General features: G+C 42.9%; 1 protein-coding gene across 11 annotated transcripts in view; it reads right to left on the reverse strand.

Annotated features, from left to right (window-relative positions):
- The window catches only part of si:ch211-278a6.1 (SRC kinase signaling inhibitor 1), a 136564-nt gene that overhangs the window by 71052 nt on the left and 41567 nt on the right, over positions 1-23945 (reverse strand). For 4 of the 11 annotated variants that reach the window (XM_029123649.2, XM_029123648.2, XM_029123643.2 and 1 more), the window contains exon 1: positions 16669-16795. The exons of 2 other annotated variants lie outside the window; for them this stretch is intronic. In XM_029123649.2, the coding sequence (XP_028979482.2) occupies positions 16669-16726 (58 nt within the window). In that variant the 5' untranslated portion in view covers positions 16727-16795. Of the gene's footprint in view, positions 1-16668; positions 16796-23945 lie in introns of those variants that run through there. 5 more of the 11 variants (XM_029123645.2, XM_020051007.3, XM_029123644.2 and 2 more) reach the window with 2 other exon arrangements.

The raw sequence follows: 23945 nt of genomic DNA on the forward strand, positions 1-23945 counted from the left end.
TGTATATGTATATATACAGTATGTAACACAGTGTATAGCTGTTTGCTAGTAGGTCTAATTAACTATTGTTTACTGAGTCTTAGCACGCTGACTAGCCCCCCTGCTCATGGATTGGAAAACATCAACAGCCTGGAATGTTCATTAGACACAGACCTGAGAAACAACACACAATACAAAACACACTTTCAGGCTTTTTGGCTGTGAGAAGAAATGATTTTCAATGGGCCAACATAGCTGTGCAATGTGAAAATATATACAAATGTAGCATGACCATTATATTACAGATGTCCATAATTGTACTGAATGAAACTAAAATGAAGGGTTAGAGAGATGTGAACCATTTAAAGACTAAAATAAAGATAGAGGGAGAGAAAGAGAAAGAGAGCGAGAATAAGACAGAAAGAAAGAAAGAGTGAGGGACAGAGAGTGTGAAAGGGAGACATAATGGCTTTTACCACAGATGTCTGGCCTGGACTCTGAGGTACCTTTTAGTTATGTGTATGTGTGTGAAAGAGTGTGTGTGAGAGAGAGAGAGAGAGAGAGAGACAGGTGGAACAGGTGGGAATGGTAACCAGGCACATGGTGATTATCACTTCAAGCAGAGCAGCAGCTGGGTCTCCAGGATGTGAGGGGAAACGTGTCAGGGGGTTCATGGATGAGAGGGGAAACATGTCATGGGGTTCATGGATGTGAGGGGAAACGTGTCATGGGGTTAATGGATGAGTGGGGAACGTGTCATGGGGTTCATGGGTGTGAGGGGGGAACGTGTCAGGGGGTTCATGGATGAGAGGGGAAACATGTCATGGGGTTCATGGATGTGAGTGGGGAACGTGTCAGGGGGTTCATGGATGTGAGTGGGGAACGTGTCAGGGGGTTCATGGATGAGAGGGGAAACATGTCAGGGGGTTCATGGATGAGAGGGGGAATGTGTCAGGTGGTTCATGGGTGTGAGGGTGTAACGTGTCAGGGGGTTCATGGATCAGAGGGGGAACGTGTCAGGGGGTTCATGGACATGAGGGGGAACATGAAGAAGAGAGAGTATTCTCTCAAAAATTATGTAGAGAGACAGGAAAAAAACACATTGGAATATACAACCCTATTTCCAAAAATGTTGGGACGCTGTGTAAAATTTAGATAATAACAGAATGTAATGTGCAAAGTCCAAATCATTTAAACCCTATATTCAATAGAAAATAGTACAAAGACAACATATCAAATTTTGAAACAGAGAAATGTTATTGTTACTTAAAAAATATATGCCCAGTATGAATTTGATGCCAGCAACATATTTCAAAAAAGTTGTGACAGAGGCAACAAATGACTGGAAATGTTGTGTGATGCTAAACAACTAAACCTGGTGAAATATCACACAAATAATTTGGTCAATTGGCAACAGGTCAGTAACATGATTGAGTATTAAAAGATCATTCCAGAGAGGATGGGTCTGTCAGAAGTGAGGATGAGGAGGGGTACATCACTCTGTGAAAGACTGCATGGGCAAATAGTGCAACAATTTAAGAATAACATTTCTCACTGTGAAATTGCGAAGAGTTTGGGGATCTCATCATCTACCGTACTTAATATCATTAAAAGATTCAGAGAATCCAGAGAAATCTGCATGAACGGGACAAGGCCGAAAACCAATATCGGATGGCCTTGATCTTTGGGCACTCAGGCGTGTGCCTGCATTAAAACCAGACATGATTCTGTAGTGGACATCACTGCATGGGCTCAGGAACACTGAAAACCATTGTCTGTGAACACAGTACGTCGCTGCATCCACAAATGCAAGTTAAAACTCTACCATGCATTTAATCAAGAAACCAGATATAAACAAGATCCAGAACCTCCACTGTCTTCTCTGTGTTCAAGGTCATTTAAGATGGACTGAGGTGAAGTGGAAAACTGCTCTGTGATCTGATGAATCAAAATCTGAAATTATTTCTGGGAATCATGGATGCCGTGTTCCTCTGGGCTAAAAAGGAGAGGGACCATTCAGCTTGTTTCAGCGTACAGTTATAAAGCCAGCATTCGTGATGTTATGGGGATGCATTAGTGAACATGGCATAGGTGACTTGCACATCTGTGACGGCACCATTAATGCTGAACAATATATACAGGTTTTGGAGAAACATATGCCTTTCCTTTTCAGGGAAGATCTTGCTTATTTCAGCAAGACAATGTAATAACACACTCTAAACTGGCCAACCTGCAGTCCAGACCTGTCACCCACTGAAAACATTTGGCGCATTATGAAAAAAGAAATATAACAAAAGAGATCCCAAACTTTTGAGCAGCTGAAATCCTATATCAGACAAGAACAGGAATACATTTCACTTTAAAAACTACAGCAATTGGTCTCCTCAGTTCCCAAATGCTTACAGAGTATTGTTAAAAGAAGAGGTGATGCAACACAGTGGTAAACATGACCCTGTGAAATGTGTTGAAATGTGTTGCAGGCATCAAATTCAAAATGGGCATGTATTTTTCCAAAAACAATAAAATTTCTCAGTTTCAACATCTGATATGGTGTCTTTGCACTATATTCAATTAAACATAGGGATAACTTATTTGCACATCACTGCATTCAGTTTTTATTAGCTTTTTACCGCAGAATATCAACCTTTTTGGAAGCAGGGTTATAAGCACAGAGACAAGGTTATAAGGAAACTACAAGAAAGACTTCTCCCTGAATATTTGAATTGACCTCAACAAAATATTATATTATTATAACTGTTGTTCGGCAATTACTGGTGGTTGCCTGGTCTCCAGGTGTCAGTGCTGTTGTCAAACGCTACACTTCTATACTATAAAAATATACAATACATCCTGGTCCCCTGAGGAATTACACAAAAAACCTAAATTGTCCTACCATCCAGACACACAATCATCTACCATCCAGACACACACTTCTCTACCATCCAGACACACACACTCCTTTGCCATCCAGACACACACACTCCCCTACCATCCAGACACACACACTCCCCTACCATCCAGACACACACACTCTCCTACCATCCAGACACACACACACTCCCCTACCATCCAGACACACACACTCCATGCTCCTGTGTGTGTGGATGATAGAGGAGAGTGTGTGTGTGGATGGTGGAGGAGTTTGTGTGTGCATGTGTGGATGGTAGAGGAGTGTGTGTGAGTGTGTGTGGATGGTAGAGGAGTGTGTGTGTGTGTGTGTGTGTGGATGGTAGAGGAGTGTGTGTGTGTGTGTGTGTGTGTGTGGATGGTAGAGGAGTGTGTGTGTGTGTGGATTGTACAGGGGTGTGTGTGTGTGTGTGGATGGTACAGGGGTGTGTGTGTGTGTGTGTGTGTGTGTGTGGAGGTTAGAGGAGAGTGTGTGTGGGTGTGCGGATGGTAAAGGAGTGTGTGTGTGTGTGTGTGTGTGGATGGTGGAGGAGCGTGTGTGTGTCTGGATGATAGAGCAGTGTCTGTGTGGATGGTAGAGCAGTGTGTGTGTCTGTGTGTGTGTGTGTGTGTGTGGATGGCAGAGGAGAGAGTGTGTGTGTGGATGGTAGAGCAGAGTGTGTGTGTGTGGAAGGTAGAGCAGAGTGTGTGTGTGTGGAAGGTAGAGGAGTGTGTGTGGGTGTGGATGGTGGAGGAGGGTGTGTGTGTGGATGATAGAGGAGTGTGTGTGGATGATAGAGCAGTGTGTGTGTGTGTGTGGATGGATGGTAGAGGAGTGTGTGTGTGGATGGTAGAGCAGTGTATGTGTGTGTGTGTGGATGGCAGAGTAGTGTGTGTGTGGATGGTAGAGGAGTGTGCGTGTGTGTATGTAGGTGTGTGTGTATGTGTGTGGATAGTGGAGGAGCGTGTTTGTGTGTGGATGATAGAGGAATGTGTGTGTGGATGATAGAGTGTGTGTGTGTGGATGATAGAGGAGTGTGAGTGTGGATGGTAGAGGAGTGTGTGTGAGTGTGTGTGTGGATGGTAGAGGAGTGTGTTTGTGTGTGTTTGTGTGTGGATGATAGAGGAGTGTGTGTGTGTAGATGATAGAGGGGTGTGTGTGGATGATAGAGGAGTGTGTGCGGATGGTAGAGGAGTGTGTGCGTGGATGATAGAGGAGTATGTGTGTGTGTGTGGATGATAGAGGAGGAGTGTGTGTGGATGATAGAGGAGTGTGTGTGTTTGTGTGGATGATAGAGGAGTGTGTGTGTGTGTTTGTGTGGATGATAGAGGAGTGTGTGTGTGGATGACAGAGGAGTATGTGTGGATGGTAAAGGATTGTGTGCGTGGATGATAAAGGAGTGTGTGTGTTTCTGTGAATGATAGAGGAGTGTGTGTGTGGATGACAGAGGAGTGTGTGTGTGTACAGCAGAGCTGCAGGTGAGGGAGGAGATGCTGCAGTCCCCAATGGGGTGTCTGTATAATTGCCTCTTCCAGCAGCCCCATGAGACGTGCTCCAAATGAGCTCCAGTGCCGCGTTGACGCCCCCAAAACAGGAACCCACCCTTTAACTCGCTCTCCCCCCTGTTGAATACATCACTCCCCTCTCTGCTTTCTCTCATTGACACACTTTACAATAAGCAGGTATTAAACCACTTTGGGTAGAAAATTGGAAGTTTAATGGAGCTAAAAACTAGCTGTACAACAATACAGTCTATTCTAAGATGAAAAACCTCCCCTGACCTTGATGAGCCATCAAAAGACCCATGAGAAGTCAGTAACACACTGTGCCTGTCCAAGGGAGCACGGCCATTGGCTCTTGCTAACTGTCCATCATTCCCTGGGCTCAGTGCTCCCGCCCCCAGGCTTGTTCATTACTCTTTGTATCCAGTATATTAGCCTTGACTCTAGTGACAACCTGCAATCTGAGCCACATCACTGTGTGTGTGTGTGTGTGTGTGTGTGTAATGTGTTTTTGTGACTTTAGACATATTTTGTTCAGTTCATTGATTGGAGGAGCATTGGTGTTGGCATATATTAGTGCTGCCATTGTTTCTATGTCTCCACCCCTCCCTCTAGTGGCTGGGGGTGGTGGGGGAGGAACAACACAACCCTTACTACACAACAACACAACTCCTACTTTACACCAACACAAACCCTACTAACATCTAAAATCATACTTACTGCGGCCCCAATACCTAATAAAATAGAAAATGGTCACTAAATGGCCCTATCGCCATGGCAGCCTGGATTGGATCTTTCATTGGAGGAAAGGGCTGTTGTACTGTGGATGAGGGAAATGACCAGTGTACAGAGGAGAGGCTTAGCTTACTACTGCAGGTTACGGATTAAGGAGTACTGCAGTCACCTCCAGACTTCCTCAAAATTGCTGCTGTCGCAATCAATCAAGCGAGCAGACAGAAGTTTAAATGAATCCAGTGAAGATGTGATTACTTTTTCCTGTGAATGAGTTTTTACTGATGATGTCAGGTGAACCATATGAGCAACAGACACACAACCACCCCAACACCACACCACAGATACACACCACACTCAAATTCCGAACATGTTTGTCATATATTGTAGCGTTTCAGCATTCTCTCCCTGTCTCTCGCTCATCTCCTCTCTCTGTCTATCTAAGTCACTCTCTTTTCCTTTCTCTGTTTCCCCCTTGCCTCCATGCTAGTGTATATGGGATCTAAGATGGGCAGCACGGCCTTCGGGACAGGCACGCTTAGGGACGACTAACATTTACCTCACTGTTGCCCACAAAACCTGACATTTGTGGACGTTTCCTCAGGGTGTTCTGGTGTGTAGTCAACAGGGAGCCTGTTCGACCACCAGACCCATGGGAGCGCCGGCTCACTTCAGATGAGGAGAGTGTTCTATTGCTGGCGGAGAGGAGAAGAGACGAGATCTGCCAACCATAAGAAAATGACCACAGAGAAGGTTCTGGAGAAGTTTGGGAAATTGCTTTGAGAAGAAAACTGCTGCCTCTGGTTTCCAAAGTTCTTCAAGCAGAAATGCTTAAAGCTCCTCCACCCCAACCACCTCCCTCTCCCTCCCTCCCTCTCTCGGTCCATCCTGCTCTCCGAGACTGAAGCTGTAATCCTGGCAATCCAAAATGTTCTGCCTCAGAGCCTGGAAGAAGCAGCCGACAGCAGAGCTCCAGGCTAATCCAGCTAGCAGCCAGGGCACTGAGTCACCACCAGAGAGGAAGGGCATGACAATTACCACATCCCTACAGTACTGAAGATAATATAACATTTGAAATGTCTTTATCCTTTTCAAACTTCTGTGTAATTGTTTTGATCACCTTCTTTTTCACTTGCTTTGGCAAAACGTGTAAACATATTTCTCGTCAACAAAGCTCTTTAAAAGAACACTGACACAGTATTCCATGGTGGAGTGTTGTGCGCGATATACACATAGAGAGAGAGATATACACATAGAGATATACACATAGAGAGAGAGAGATACAGAGAGAGAGAGAGAGATACACAGAGAGATATACACAGAGAGAGAGATATACACATAGAGAGAGAGATATACACATAGAGAGATATACACGTAGAGAGAGAGATATACACGTAGAGAGAGAGATATACACATAGAGAGAGAGATATACACATAGAGAGAGAGATATACACATAGAGAGAGAGATATACACATAGAGAGATATACACATAGAGAGATATACACATAGAGAGATATACACAGAGATATACACATAGAGAGAGAGATATACACATAGAGAGAGAGATATACACATAGAGAGAGAGATATACACATAGAGAGAGAGATATACACATAGAGAGAGAGATATACACAGAGAGATATACACGTAGAGATATACACGTAGAGATATACACGTAGAGAGAGAGATATACACAGAGAGAGAGATATACACATAGAGAGATATACACATAGAGAGAGAGATATACACATAGAGAGAGAGATATACACATAGAGAGATATACACATAGAGAGATATACACATAGAGAGATATACACAGAGATATACACATAGAGAGAGAGATATACACATAGAGAGAGAGATATACACATAGAGAGAGAGATATACACATAGAGAGAGAGATATACACATAGAGATATACACATAGAGAGAGAGATATACATATAGAGAGAGAGATATACACATAGAGAGATATACACAGAGAGATATACACATAAGAAAGAGAGAGAGAGTGAGAAAGAGAGAGAGATTTAGAGAGAGAGACAAAGATAGAAAGACGGAGAGAGAAAGGTGGAGAGATGGAGAGAGACACTGGGAGACACCATTAAGAATCAACCCACAAAAGCTGAATGAAATTAGTACATAATATTAAATAGAGAGCACAAAGTGACAGATGCCTGACCATTGATCCAAATTAGTACTACTTGGCTGCTGACTACAAAGTAAGATAAACCTCGGCTGTGTACAGACTCAGATCATACAGACCCACAAATAACTTGAAATCAAATTGAACATTGATAAACTACTGTTACTTTCAGGTGCAATATTGTGATGTGCAATCTCAGTAACTAGATTTCTGACCCATTGCTATGAATAAAGGGCAACAAGAGAACTGAAAACAACATCAATTCTGTTAAACTTAATTTTCACTTGTCATTTAGTTTTGAACTCTTTAAAAATTGTTTCAATACTTTATGTAGCTAATGGTATTATATTTTAAATGTAATTTTTTTATTTGTTTTGTTTTTTAACTTTAATTTTTATATTTTTGATTTATTATATTCTTATTTTCCACTTGCTCTGCCAATAAAGCCCCTTCTAAATTGAACATGGAACTTAAATTGAAGAGAGAAAGAGAGAGAAATATAAAAAGAAAAAAACATCCTTCCCAGACCAGCACTGCATCCCAACAATCAATTGAGACAAACCAAATAACCAATCAAACCAAAAACTCTTATTTAGAACATTGGAACAAAGACACAAAAACACAAAACAAACTAAGTCCCTAACAAAATACAGACTCAGTGACCACACTCTTGTAATTGAAAAAGGGAGACACAAAAAATCCTGGTTACCAATAGAATCCAGAGTATGTGGTCACTGTAGGACAGATATGCAGAGACAGAGATGCACAAAACAAACATACAAATATTCATACTCATGCAACATATACTTAGATATACAACCACACACACACACACACACACACACACACACAACTACATTCTTAATTGTATTTATATTAAACATGATTTTAATGATAGTTGTATGAATCATTTTCTAATCACATTGTAAAATGCTTTGGCAACATTGATCGAAATTGCAACTTTCATGCCAATAAAGCCCATTGACTAGAATTGAGACAAAGACAGAGAGAGACAGAAAGTGAGAGACAAAGACAGACAGTAAGACAAAGACAGGGACAGAGAGTGAGAGACAAAGACAGAGAGAGACCGAGAGTGACAGGCATAGACAGAGAGAGACAGAGAGTGACAGAAAAAGACAGAGAGAGACAGAGAGTGACAGAAAAAGACAGAGAGAGACAGAGAGTGAGAGGCAAAGACAAAGACAGGGAGAGACAAAGACAAAGAGAGACAGAGAGAGACAGGCAGTAAGACACAAGGACAGAGAGAGACAGAGAGTCAGAGGCAAAGACAGAGAGAGACAGAGGCAAAGACAGAGAGAGACAAACAGTGAGAGACAAAGACAGAGAGAGACAGACAGAGAGACAAAGACAGAGAGAGACAGACAGTGAGAGACAAAGACAATATGGAATACAGGAAGTATTATATTACAGGAGTGGGTTACAGAGAAAGAACAATAGAAAGAGGAGAGAATTGAGTGAAACAGAGAGAAAGAGAGTGGAGCAGATGAAGAAGTGGGCCAGTTAGGAGGCTGGGTCAGACTCAGAGGGAACAGCAGAAAAAGACAGAAGTGATAAAATACAGATGAGACCCAAACAGAGTAGGCATTAGGCAGACAGGAGAACACGGAGAGAGGGATGGTAGGGGAGGAGAGAAAGAGACAGTTCCTCCACAACCATTTGTTACAGAGTCTCATTAGTGTTTGTGAGGGGGCGGGAAATATACAAACAACTGGGACTGGGTGATTGACAGACGGGAGTCTGGAAAATGACAGCAGAACATTTATCTAAGCTGTCAGACTGAATGAAAGTAACCTTCTGACCCCACCGCCCAAAAACAGACAAACCTCTTTACCTTACCCCAGGCTCACTGATCACTTCACATTATCCGTCAAATACTCCAATAAACCATTGTGTCCCTTATCAATGGCACTCATCCATCCTGTCCCTCATCACCAGTACTCATCCATCATGTCCCTCATCACCGGTACTCATCCACCGTGTCCCTCATCAAAGGTACTCATCCATCTTGTCCCTCATCACTGGTACTCAACCATCCTGTCCCTCATCACTCGTACTCACTCATCATGTCCCTCATAACTGAAACTTATCCATCATGTCCCTCATCAGAGGCATTCATCCATTATGGCCCTCATCAGAGGCACTCATCCATCATGTCTTTTGCACTGGCACTCATCCAACTTATTCTTCTGCTTCCCTCCAAATAACTATTCTGTATCTGACTGACCTAGATGCAGTGGAATATTATAAACTGGCCCTTAGCCATCTCTGCCCCTGTCCTTTTAAGCACTTTCTAAAACTTCATCCATTCCCCCAACGGGACTGTTTGTACTGTAGGCCCAGTCCCTTACATGAAATTCCAGACACTTGTGTCACCACTCCAAAAGGCTTTTGGGGCTGGCCAGACCCATCCCAGCTAATCTTTCTATCCCTCTGTTACAGTATCCAGATAACTGACTACTGAAATAACTAATTATTGTTAGAATCTCAAAGTGGTTCTCGGATGGGAACATTGGTGTTATCTAAATTGAACCATTTGTATCAGTTTAGTATAAAATCAAAACCACTGAATTCCAATGGTTAAGGAAATATGCCTTCTATTGTATGTCATTGCATCTCACCTAGAGGTGACCCTGAGTCTGAGACGGCTGACTGGTTTCATGTGATGGTATGGTTCATTTGTTTCTGTGATTGGTCAACTATTAAATAGAAATGCCTTTCTTGCTTCCTTGGTTCTTGGGTTGCTCTCCACTGATATGGTTGTTAGACATTTTCTTTTGGCCTAGTGGGTCATCATTTGTTCATGCTCTGTTATATATTGATCATCAATGCTTAGTTGATTCTTAGTTCATTTTGTCATGTAAAATAAATCTATTTGAATGTGATAAAAGTCTTAGACCAATTCCTAAACTTGTCATGAAATTGTTTCCAAATGCTTTTCTGTATATTCTTTTCTTATTTACAGATAAATTATTTTGTGCATATGCTATGAGTTATGCTATACTATTATATTACAGTACTTGTGTTTTTCATAATTTTCCAGAGACAAAATATAAGTATGGTACTTCCTTACACATTTTAAACTATTAGTTACAAATTTACCCACGAGGAGCCATAAAAAACATCATCATTATTTAGTCAGTGAACCATCAAATCAAATATCATGCATTGCATCAAAACAGGAAATTAATATCCACACTTTAGTATCAGCATCTAAGAAAACAAGTATTGAAAGTATATTTGATATTATGTACTAAATTGCTAAAGGATTTGCTGAAATGTTCAATACATTTATGACTAATCAGAGCAATTGGGGCAGAACTGATGAGAAGTGATGAGAAGAGGATTTCTTTTTATCATGTAAATCACAAAAAAGTCCCACGGTAAAAAAGGAGTTGATTGAATACAGTTCTCTGGAAGGAGCTGAATGGGCACATTACTCTGGAAGGAGCTGAATGGGTACATTACTCTAGAAGTGGCGGAATGGGTCCATTACTCTAGAAGGAGCAGAACATTACTCCAGAAGTGGCGGAATGGGTACATTACTCAAGAAGGAGTGGAATGAGTACATTACTCAAGAAGGGGTGGAATGGGTACATTACTCTAGAAGTGGCGGAATGAGTACATTACTCAAGAAGTGGCGGAATGAGTACATTACTCAAGAAGTGGCGGAATGAGTACATTACTCAAGAAGGGGTGGAATGAGTACATTACTCTAGAAGGGGTGGAATGAGTACATTACTCTAGAAGGGGTGGAATGGGTACATTACTCTAGAAGGGGTGGAATGGGTACATTACTCTAGAAGGGGTGGAATGGGTACATTACTCTAGAAGGGGTGGAATGGGTACATTACTCTAGAAGGGGCGGAATGAGTACATTACTCAAGAAGGGGCGGAATGGGTACATTACTCAAGAAGGGGTGGAATGGGTACATTACTCTAGAAGGAGCGGAATGGGTTTGTTACTCTAGAAAGAGCGGAATGGGTTCGTTACTCTAGAAAGAGTGGAATGGGTACATTATAAAGACCTGAATGGGTACAGTACTCTGGGAGGACCTGAATGGGTACAGCGCTATTGGAGGACCTGAATGGGTACAGTACTATGGGAGGACTTGAATGGGTACAGTACTATGGGAGGACTTGAATGGGTACAGTACTCTGGGAGGACCTGAATGGGTACAGCGCTATTGGAGGACCTGAATGGGTACAGTACTATGGGAGGACTTGAATGGGTACAGTACTATGGGAGGACTTGAATGGGTACAGTACTCTGGGAGGACCTGAATGGGTACAGTACTCTGGAAGGACTTGAATGGGTACAGTACTCTGGAAGGACTTGAATGGGTACAGTACCCTGGGAGGACCTGAATGGGTACAGTACTCTGGGAGGACCTGAATGGGTACAGTACCCTGGGAGGACCTGAATGGGTACAGTACCCTGGGAGGACCTGAATGGGTACAGTACTCTGGGAGGACCTGAATGGGTACAGTACTCTGGGAGGACCTGAATGGGTACAGTACTCTGGGAGGACCTGAATGGGTACAGTACTCTGGGAGGACCTGAATGGGTACAGTACTCTGGGAGGACCTGAATGGGTACAGTACTCTGGTATTGGGAAGCCTTTTGAATATAAAAATAATGTAAGCATTGATAGCAGAAAGCATTATAAAACAGAATGGAAGCCCTGAAATAGAACAGTGGTTCTTCAATCTATTGTGGTTCTTCACAGTGATTCTTCAATCTATTGTTGTTCTTCACAGTGGTTCTTTAATCTAAGTTGGCTTTTAGAGAAAGCTGCAAAAATGGGGTTTCATTTTAAAGGAAAGGTCTCTAAGCAGAAGGTATCTCCATAAATTAAGCAATCAAGAATTTTTTATTTATTGTTGCACGAACACTGATTCATGACCCTGGAATGACACCGTAATTAAACCTTCATTAAAATAATGTCCTGTTCGTAAACATTCTCCGCATTTGGTAAGCATTAAAGTAAGTGTTGTTATTTTAATTTAACTTTCACTCTTTTAAAAATTGTTTTAGTTTGAGATGTTTTGCACCAGTAGTTTTACTTAAACTTTAGTAAATTTAGTTATTTCAGTTTCAATACATCTACTGGAGTAGGCTATTTCAGTGCACTTTATATAACATATCCATGCTTCACTGGATACTGTTGGGTATTTCCACTTCCTCATTTAATAGCTTGTCAATCAATTAGGCTCTCCCTTTCTCTCTCTCCTACTCTCATTTGCATTGTCCTTCAGTCACTCACTGAAAACTCAAGAGTCTTTCTTTCTTCACTCTATAGACATCACACCCTAAACCCTCTCTTAACATCCACTGATTCTTGACCTCTCTCAGATGAGTTCTCTCTCTCTCTCTCTCTCAGCTGTTAGTTATCCTCTCCTGTCTTCTCCCTCTGGCCAGTGAAAACAGCCTACACAAATGGCCTGTTCTCTGTGTGTGGATGGTGCTCCCTATAGCTAGAAAGCTTCACACATTAATCAACCCCATCACCCCCCCCCCCCCCCCACACACACACACACACACACACACACCCTCTCCCCCCTCCACCTTCCTCCCTTGCCATCCTCCTGTCCCTTGAACGACCGCTCCACCTCTGGATAACCCCATGGATAACAGTAGCAGGTTGGAGATCTACAGGGCATAAAGCTGTCATCCAGCCCAGGGAACCACAGGGAGTAGGGAGGTCAAGCACCTGATTCAGCGCCTCCCCTTCCCCCTGTAACATCCCCTTGTACTGCTGAAGTCCCTCTTAGCCCTGATGATGGACATCTCATCGTATCCTCAGCAGCCACACCGCCCCGCAACTTCACATTCATTCCCACTCCTCTGACTCTTCATCCCCCTCCACCTCTGAACCCCGTAGTAGAAGGCCTGCATCCCAGTTAAGAGAAACCAACAGAAGATGCCGGGGACAATACAGTGATGTCAGATGGGATACCGTGGTGTGTAAACATCTTTCTCAGGGTCTAAGCAGGTTCTGTTTAGAACGCGGGTGTTGTATGATGAGTTGACCTACGTAGTGGATCGTACCAGATACGTTCACACCTGATGTAGAAATGTTTCAGTTCTCGAAACATAATACGTTGTGTCTATTGTTTGACAACAGTAGCTTCCCTTCTGACATAACGTGTTGCACTAGAATGCTAAATAAGGCACTAGTATAATATCGTAGACTGATATAATCAACACAATAGTAGTCAAATCTAGTCTGCACATGTTGTCAGTTTCACTTCAGTAGATCAAACGCAATTATTCCACTACAGTGGAAAGATTGTTCCCAGGCAAAATGTTTAATGGTAATTGGTTTTACCAATTAAAAGAACAAAATTAAGAGATGATTAAATAGTGTGCCTGTAAATGTGGTCAGTGAGTCCTCATCCCCTCTTATCTGCTCATTAACATCAGTCTACCTATCTGTCATCCCTCCATCTCTGACTCATCCCCCTGCCATCAGTTTCTTGTCCTAATGATGTGGTTTGTTTGCTTCTCTACTCTGAGATTTCCATAACGAAAACACTGTTGTCTTCCCTAACTGATTCAAATGCCTGTCCAATGATGGGATGAGCTCCTAATCTCTCTTGTTCTCTCTCGTTTTCTCTTTCTTTCATGTCCTGTCTTTCATCTTCTCAGTGGTGACAAGTCACTAAGTAGCTTCCAGGATGTTTCCTGCATAAATGCACACTGGAATTGGATTGTCACTGGATTTAGAGTCAAGTGTCTGGTGAGTAAGACTGATCGGTAGACAGACAGGCAGGAGGATAAATGGACGGATGCAAGCACAGTCTGTCCAGAATCACCACACCTGAACTCACGGTAATTCTCCTCAGTAGCTGTGGCCACTCTCTCTCTCCCTGTCTCTCTCTCTCTTACTCCCTGCCTCCCTCCCTCCCTCCCCCTCCCTCCCTCTCCCTCTCTCTCTCTCTCTCTCTCTCTCTCTCTCTCTCTCTCTCTGTTGTTTTGGTAACAAGTGGTGTGGAAAAACACACACCTCTTTGTCTTCCCCCTAAATAAGTGATTTGTGTGTGTGTGTGTGTCTGCGTGAATGTTGGGCGAACACACAAAACACATCATCCCTTTATTAGTCGCCTAGTTCTATTCAGTGAGGAAATCGAATAAGAGGCATAAATAAATAATGGGTTAATCTGCGGAGGCTTGCCTGACTAATTAACATAATTTTTTTATTATCTAAAAGCAGGAGATAGAGGAAGGGAACATGGGGCCAACCGTTAATTCGGGGATCATTGCACACACACAAACACACACCACCATGGATACACACACACACAGAGACCCTTACACACACACACAGACATGCGCGCGCACACACACACACACACACACACACACTGTCTACTGGTGTGTTTGTGATTAAAAACACAGAGAGATGAAGGGGAGACACAGTAAGAGAGGAGAGGTCCTCGATTCTGAGGGATAATAAGAGCCAGAGAGAGCACAGACAGACAGACAGAAAGACAGAGAGAGCACAGACAAAACCCACCAAGAGACAGACAGACAGACAGACAAACAGGCAGACAGGTTGGCAGACAGAGAGACAATCAGACAGACAGGCAGACATGTTGACAGACAGACAGGTTGGCAGACAGACAGGCAGACATTTTGGAAGACCGACAGACAGACAGACTAACAAGTTGGCAGACAGGCAAGCAGACAGGCAGACTGACAGGACGGTAGACAGACAGACATGTTGGCAGACCGACAGACAGACAGGTTGGCAGACAGAGAAGCAGATAGGCAGACTGACAGGATGGTAGACACGCAGACAGACAGGCAGACATATTGGGAGACAGACAGGTTGGCAGGTACATATCTCCAGGCAGACCAGATGCTGGTCCCACTCCTCCATGCCTGACTGGCTTTTTGAGCCCCTGTACAGGTGTGACATCATCAAAGAGGCTTCACATTACAGTCCAATATTGAATGTGGAGGGTAATGCTGCATTACAATCAGATGATAATTAAGTAAGTAGACCCGCCCACTACCACCTGTCTAGATAATGTCTTCCAACTATGGCAGTCAGCTCAAACAGAAAGAAAGAAAGAAAAAGACAGAGAGAAAAAGATACAAAGAGAGAAAATGAGAGAGAGGAAGTGTCAGTAAGGCAGTGAGACCTCTCTTGGTTCTGTGACATCTCATTGGTAACGGGAATGGAGTGCCAATAGGAACGGCTCACATGGCAAACGTTCAGTACACTCTGTCCACCTTCACACAGCGTATCTACCAGACTCACGTTGTTAGCCTAATGCTAACAAACGTGTTTACATGATGTTTACTTGATCTCCTGGTTCAACGTGTTCAACAATGTCACAGTCTCACTTGGGTGTTTTAAGTTTATCCGGGAAAGAAAAACATCTATCTAGGTTTCGGTCAACAATCATTTTCTGATATCTGGCTGTCTAGTTGCACAAGCCACATACAGCACCCAACTTGTTTTACTTCTTACTTTGCCCTGGTTTCTGGACTAATTTCTAAAAGGCACACAGCGATTCTCGAGTAACCACACCGCCAATTCCACAGGGCCTGATTCTCAGAGCTAGTTCTGTGCAGACACCACTTTCTAGAGCAACAACGAGTAATCCTTATTTCAGTATGTGTAGCCACGCAGCCTGTGTAGACAGGCAGGCAATGACGTGCCCACTCCATTTGGTTAATGAGGGGAACAATTCTGAAGGCATCACCGGTGGAGCAGCTAGTCGTTTCTTTAAAAACAAATAGTGATCATTTGCAAAAATCGAATTTCGCAAAAAGGGCCTCTGAAAATCTTAAGAACTGTATGTTGAGAAGATTTATATCACGTACTGGGGAGTGTTTGATCCATGTATGTTTAACTCTAATCCTAACCTTCAGTTTACTTTCCCTTATTGCCTCACCCTAAATCTAACCCATAAAGCCTAAACCTAAAAGCATCATAGGTTTTAGACAAAATCTAAACACTAAACCATAAATATTTTGTGTTATTATACCCCTACCACACAAACACATATATACACACACACACACACACACACACACACACTATATTCACAACATATCTAAATGGTCAAAGATCCCAAAGGCACATCTAACACCAGACCAGAGCCTTTCCCAGCAGCAGAATACTGGAAGCAAAGCTGCCCTCAGTGTCAACAGGCATCAGAGCTACGTGACTGCAATGAGAGAAACACTCTCACCAAACGCTCCAGGTTTAAATAGCAGATGTCGCCAAGCATACACCAACACATTTAACACACAGAAGTACAACGACAGAAAGGCAGTCCGACAAACAGAAGGAAAGAATGAACAGAACGTTGTATTACAGCCTAATGGAAAACATGGAAACATGAAGGACGTGTAAAGGGAGGGGAAGAGGAGACTAACGCCCACCTGAGGGTTCCTCAACATCCTCCATCTCTGAGCCCTCTGTCCCTCTACTCCATGTCATTCCATCACTCCATCCATCTCTGTCTTCCTCCCTGTTCACTCACACCTCACACTGACTGAGAACCAGAGAGGGAAGACTTGGAAACAGACAAGAGAGGGAGGGAGGGATCAAGCACTGGGACGGAAGGAAGGTAGAGACCAAGATAGAGAGAGAAAGAAGAGCGAGAAGGAGAAAAGAGAGAAAGGACAGCGAGAGAGAGAGAGAGAAAGAGAGTAAAGAGTGTGAGAGAAGAGAGAGGAGAGAGAAGAGTGCGAAGGGAGAGCACAAACCCCAGTGGGTGAGCTGGCTGAGTTGCCAGTTCATGACATTGTCTCTGTGCCTCTCTGTCTGCTTGTGTGTCCCTTACTGTCCATCTCTCCCATTAAGTACAATTCAGTGGCTCTGCTAAGCTATAAGACCAGGCAAAAACACAGGAAGAGAATACGTGGGGTTTCTATGTTCCCCTAACACTTCAGAGCTTGTTTACACTACATTTTCCAAGACATGTCGAGGAAGACTTAAGACGCCAGATTATTTTGTTGTGTAAACTTGCAGATTTCGATAGTTTGTTTTCAATAGCACATTTTCGATAGAGCCACCCCTGAGTTTTGCAAGTGCGAACACAATTCTGTTGGAACGGTATCAAGTACCTGAGCAGTGAACACGAATAACGCTCGGTTTTCCCACAACTGACGGCTGCAATCCTGGATGGTACGTCTCAAACATGCCAGAGTAAATACAGACGCCTTGGAAATAATTATGCAAAGCAAGATTAGTCTATCTAGCATTTAATTCTCTCTCTTAAAATAAGCAAACCCCACTTTAAGACAATTGGTCTGTGGACTGTGTATTTATACAGAATGTGTGTGGACGGTGATTCTGTCAGGCAGAACTTGTTTGTGACTGTGGTTCTGTCAGGCAGAATGAGTGTGTGACTGTGGTTCTGTCAGGCCGAACGTGCCTGTGACTGTGGTTCTGTCAGGCAGAATGTGTGTGTGACTGTGGTTCTGTCAGGCAGAATGTGTGTGTGACTGTGGTTCTGTCAGGCAGAATTTGTTTGTGACTGTGGTTCTGTCTGGCAGAATGTGTGTGTGATTGTGGTTCTTTCAGGCAGAATGTGTGTGTGATTGTGGTTCTTTCAGGCAGAATGTGTGTGTGACTGTGGTTCTGTCAGGCCGAACGTGCCTGTGACTGTGGTTCTGTCAGGCAGAATGTGTGTGTGATTGTGGTTCTTTCAGGCAGAATGTGTGTGTGACTGTGGTTCTGTCAGGCCGAACGTGCCTGTGACTGTGGTTCTGTCAGGCAGAATGTGTGTGTGACTGTGGTTCTGTCAGGCAGAATGTGTGTGTGACTGTGGTTCTGTCAGGCAGAACGTGTGTGTGACTGTGGTTCTGTCAGGCAGAACGTGTGTGTGACTGTGGTTCTGTCAGGCAGAACGTGTCTGTGACTGTGGTTCTGTCAGGCAGAATGTGTGTGTGACTGTGGTTCTGTCAGGCTGACAGAACCACGGATTACTGACGCTGCATGACGCTTGCATGTCCCACCTCATCCGTGTCTTCTGTTGTGCCAGCAACACCTCCGCTCCGCGCTTGCTCTGCCCATCCTCTCCTCATCCTCCTCTCCATCTGCCGCTCCTCATCCAGTCTTCATCCTCTCCTCATCCCCCTCCCCTCACTCCATCTGCCGCTCCCTAATTTTCCATCTTTACGTATTTCTCAGCCTCTGTTGCTTGCTGTTTTACAGTCTTTGTTTTTAATAAAGCTTTTAATCTATATCCACTTACGCTCCCAGAGGAATAGTAAAGAGATCCCATCTCTCTACCCACCATTCATTCCCTCCAATAAAACAGAAATACAATCATTGGAGGGTTGTGGGTCTAGTAGACACGGCTACACCACAGCCTCAAAGGTTATTGCCAGACCTATTCCATCACAAAGTTCCCTATAAACCTGGCCAATCAGAACCAGTAAGGACCAGATAGAGGAGTGTGTGTCAGTATGTCTGTTTGTAATTACCACCACTGAGTCTAAGCCTGTAAACCTTCTCTGCGCCCTTAACATAGAGTCCGGACTGTACAATGGCCAGTGTGTGTGTGTGTGTGTGTGTGTACCCATCCCGGGGCAGGGATCTGCTCTGCTCACTGGTCCATGGAAGATTATGATGCTGTTTAATGAACGTGTCAAAATGACTCCTTCTAATCCTGAGACGGAGGGACCAGGGAGACCAGGGATGCAAAAATAAGGGACCGGGGCAAGGAGCCAGACAGTCAACCAGTCAGCCAACCAGTCAGTAAGCCAACCAGTCAGTAAGCCAACCAGCGTGGTAGTGACTAAAGGATCCAGTCAGTTGTTCATTTAACCAATCATTTAGCCAGTCAGTCAATCAGTCACCACGGTAGTGACCAGACAGGAACACATTCAGCTAACCAGTCAGTCAGCCAACCAGCATGGTAGTGACTAAAGGAACCAGTCAGTTCTTAATTTAGCCAGTCAGTCAATCAGTCAGCCAGTCAGTCAATATGTCAGCCTGCCACACAGCTTGGTAGTGACCAGAGGCCCCAGTAAATTGTCAATCAGTCAGCATGGTATTGACCAGAGAGGGGCTCAGTCAGTTACCCAGTCAGTCAGTCAGTCAACCAGTCTGTCAGTCACCATGGTTGTGGCCATAAATGGACACAGTCAGTCAACCAGTCAGTCAGTCACCATGGCAGTACAGTATAACACATCCTTTCCTACAGGCTGATAGAACAGCACAAAGGGCTACTGCTGACCAAGCATCCAGAAAGGATCAATGTCACTTACGTAACACTGGAAATCACACACACACACACACACACACACACACACACACACACACACACCAAGGTTTCTGTGCCATGTGCGCGCATGTTTAAGTGAAGACAGTGCTAACATAGCAGGAGTTCTGTGTGCTTTACAAGGGCAAATAAATATGAGAACCAAATGCTTTATCAGGACGCATTTGTCAACAACTCTCTACCCACCAAGCAAATTAACATGTACTAATAAAAACAGATGAGAAATGAATCGTCTTCTTTGACCTTTTGATGATTGTTGTGTGTACAGAGTCAGCTTACAGTAATTGCATTAGTCTCTCTGTGGGTTTACTCACCGGTTTAAGACTCATGATTCAGCAGGCAGCATGAAAGTGTTGGCTACAATTCAATGATTACGGCACAACGAAGCGCAACGCACAATCGTAAACAAGCCATGTCTGCAATCCTGATCTGGAGTTAGGATTTAAAATAATATTTCAAAGATAGGTGTGGCTTGGCATACACGTTTTAGTGTGTAGTGCATGTGATTGTGTATGTCTGTGGAAGTGTGCGTGCCTTTTACATTTATAATGTGGAAGCTGTCTCACCAGTTGACAGCCCTCCTGGCTCCTCATTTGGCTGTTTCTGGCTATTATTGCTTATAACAGCCCATGAAAGTTGGAAATATTTTGTGCCTCTTTCAAACTAAGCTCCCTCTTGCACCTAATTTGTCCCCTTTTCCTCTCCCCTCATCTCCCTCCTTTTCCTCTCCCCTCATCTTCGTCCCCTTCCTCTCCCCTCACCTACCTCCTCTTCCTCTCCCCTCATCTTCCTCTGCCCTCACCTCCCTCCCTTTCCCCTCATCTCCCTCCTCTTCCTCTCCCCTCCTCTTCCTTTCCCCTCATCTCCCTCCTCTTCCTTTCCCCTCATCTCCCTCCTCTTCCTTTCCCCTCATCTCCCTCCTCTTCCTCTCCCCTCCTCTTCCTCTCCCCTCCTCTTCCTCTCCCCTCGTCTCCCTCCTCTTCATTTCCCCTCTTCTCCATCCTCTTACTCCACTTCCTCTCCCCTAATATCTCTCATCTTCCTCAACCATCATCTCCCTCATCTTCCTCTCCCATCATCTCTCTCTCCTCACTACCAACCCTCTCTTCTCTCAGAAGACTTCCCTTTGGGGCTATCTTCCGTTCGCTCCCTTTATCTTGGAGCGAGCCATCTGGAAACGGTCCTTGTCTCCGCCTTTTCTCTATCAAATTCAATAATCAATCTGTTTACTCAGCACTCCAATCTTCCCGGTGCCTTTCTTCTTCATCCTCCCCCCCCCCTCCCTCTCTCCGTCCTCTCTAGGCTCTGTCCTATCACAATGCTTATCACAGAATCATTTATAGAGCTCCAGCATCCCTACGCTCATTCCATTTATGTCTCCCTTTCTCCTGCTCTCTCCTCTCTCTGGCTTTTCTTTCTGTTAAAGGTTCTTGTAGCGTTATCTAACTCCTGCGACTGTACAAATGCATCCGACTTCTGCAAAAAAAAAAAACGACCACCTGGGCCAAATTAAATTAAAATAAAACAATATACACCTGAGCCGAATCCAATTAAAATAAAATAACATACACCTGCTCTATATCTAATTAAAATTAAATATCCTAAACCAGTGCTATATCTAATTAAAATAAAATATCCTAAACCAGTGCTATATCTAATTAAAATAAAACAACCTAAACTTGATGTATATCTAATTAAAATAAAACAACCTAAACCTGAGCTATATCTAATTAGAATAAAACAACATACACCTGAGCTATATCTAATTAAAATAAAACAACATAAACCAGAGCTCTATCTAATTAATATAAAACAACATAAACCTGAGTTATATCTAATTAAAATTAAAATATATACACCTGAGCTATATCAAATTAAAATAAAACAGCCTACTCCTGAGCTGTATCAAATTAAAATAAAACAACACATTTTAAGTGATAGTAATGGATTGGTCTGTAGCGGAAAAAGAAAAGGTATTTCAGAACACATGTTGGTTTATTGTACTTAGAACAGTGTGTGGGTTTATTGTAGAACAGTGTGTAGGTTTATTGTAGAATAGTGTGTAGGTTTATTGTACTTAGAACAGTGTGTAGGTTTATTGTAGAACAGTGTGTAGGTTTATTGTAGAACAGTGTGTAGGTTTATTGTACTTAGAACAGTGTGTAGGTTTATTGTACTTAGAACAGTGTGTAGGTTTATTGTAGAACAGTGTGTAGGTTTATTGTAGAACAGTGTGTAGGTTTATTGTAGAACAGTGTGTAGGTTTATTGTACTTAGAACAGTGTGTAGGTTTATTGTAGAACAGTGTGTAGGTTTATTGTAGAACAGTGGACCTGCAAATAAGTTTCTTTTGAATAGCTAATTGGAAAGCCTCACATGCATATATTAACTACATGTTTTAATAGGTTCAAATGAAAACCAAGTTTCACCATTTGTTCTGATCGACTGATCAATTTTGACAGACAGATTTGCAAATAATCCTGATTAGTTGATCTCGTTATTTGAACTCGTTGATTTATAGATATGGTTTTATAGCAAAAATTGAATTTGTGCTGGATTTAAACTGTGATTGTGCAGTAACATATCAATTCTATCTGGCAACCCGGTGCGCTGACAGAGTGCAGGAGACCTTGCTCACCCCAGGAGCATTCACATGATACATGAACGTGTATTATCATTAAGAAATTACTATTTGTTGTTTTACTTATTATTTGTAATAGAGGACCTGTTCTCAAAGCATTTTTCACTGATTAAATACAGTTGCTGGTCATAAAATTAGAAAATCATCAAAAAGGTGATTTATATCAGTAATTCCATTCAAAAAGTGAAACTTTTATATTATATTCATTCATTGCACACAGACTGATATATTTAAAATGTTTATTTCTTTTAATTGTGATGATTATAACTGACAACTAATGAAAATCCCAAATTCAGTATAAAATTTGAATATTACTTAAGACCAATACAAAAAAAAGATTTTTAGAAATGTTGGCCAACTGAAAAATATGAACATGAAAAGTATGAACATGTACAGCACTCAATACTTAGTTGGGGCTCCTTTTGCCTGAATTACTGCAGCAATGCGGTGTGGCATGGAGTCGATTAGTCTGTGGCACTGCTCAGGTGTTATGAGAGCCCAGGTTGCTCTGATAGTGGCCTTCAGCTCTTCTGCATTGTTGGGTCTGGCGTATCACATCTTCCTCTTCACAATACCCCAAAGATTTTCTATAGGGTTAAGGTCAAGCGAGTTTGCTGGCCAATTAAGAACAGGGATACCATGGTCCTTAAACCATGTACTGGTGCCAAGTCCTGTTGGAAAATGAAATCTGCATCACCATAAAGTTGGTCAGCAGCAGGAAGCATGAAGTGCTCTAAAACTTCCTGGTAGACAGCTGTGTTGACCTTGGACCTCAGAAAACACAGTGGACCAACACCAGCAGATGACATGGCACCCCAAACCATCACTGACTGTGGAAACTTTACACTGGACTTCAAGCAATGTGGATTCTGTGCCTCTCCTCTCTTCTTCCAGACTCTGGGACCTTGATTTCCAAAGGAAATGCAAAATGTACTTTCATCAGAGAACATAACTTTGGACCACTCAGCAGCAGTCCAGTCCTTTTTGTCTTTAACCCAGGCGAGACGCTTCTGACGCTGTGTCTTGTTCAAGAGTGGCTTGACACAAGGAATGCAACAGCTGAAACCCATGTCTTGCATACATCTGTGTGTGGTGGTTCTTGAAGCATTGACTCCAGCTGCAGTCCACTCTTTGTGAATCTCCCCCACATTTTTGAATGGGTTTTGTTTCACAATCCTCTCCAGGGTGCGGTTATCCCTATTGCTTGTACACTTTTTTCTACCATATCTTTTCCTTCCCATCGCCTCTCTATTAATGTGCTTGGACACTTGGCTCTGTGAACAGCCAGCCTCTTTAGCAATGTCAAGTCATCAGTCTTCCCCATGATTGTGTAGCCTACAGAACTAGACTGGGAGACCATTTAAAGGCCTTTGCAGGTGTTTTGAGTTAATTAGCTGATTAGAGTGTGGCACCAGGTGTCTTCAATATTGAACCTTTTCACAATATTTTTTTGAGATACTGAATTTGGGGTTTTCATTAGTTGTCAGTTATAATTATCAAAATTAAAAGAAATAAACACTTGAAATATATCAGTCTGTGTGGAATGAATGTATACATTATCCTAGTTTCACTTTTTGAATGGAATTACTGATATAAATCAACTTTTTGATGATATTCTAATTTTATGACCAGCACCTGTAAAGGTAAACTGAACAGGATAGCTAAGTAACATTGGCTAGCTAGATGCGACATACTGTACCTAGCTGATCCAGCAAAGCATCATTGATTTCCTCATCTAAACAGGTAATAACAACCAACCTTCTTTAATATCATACATTTATCTC

The sequence above is a fragment of the Esox lucius genome, chromosome 11, assembly GCF_011004845.1.
Source record: "Esox lucius isolate fEsoLuc1 chromosome 11, fEsoLuc1.pri, whole genome shotgun sequence".
Lineage (NCBI taxonomy): Eukaryota > Metazoa > Chordata > Actinopteri > Esociformes > Esocidae > Esox > Esox lucius.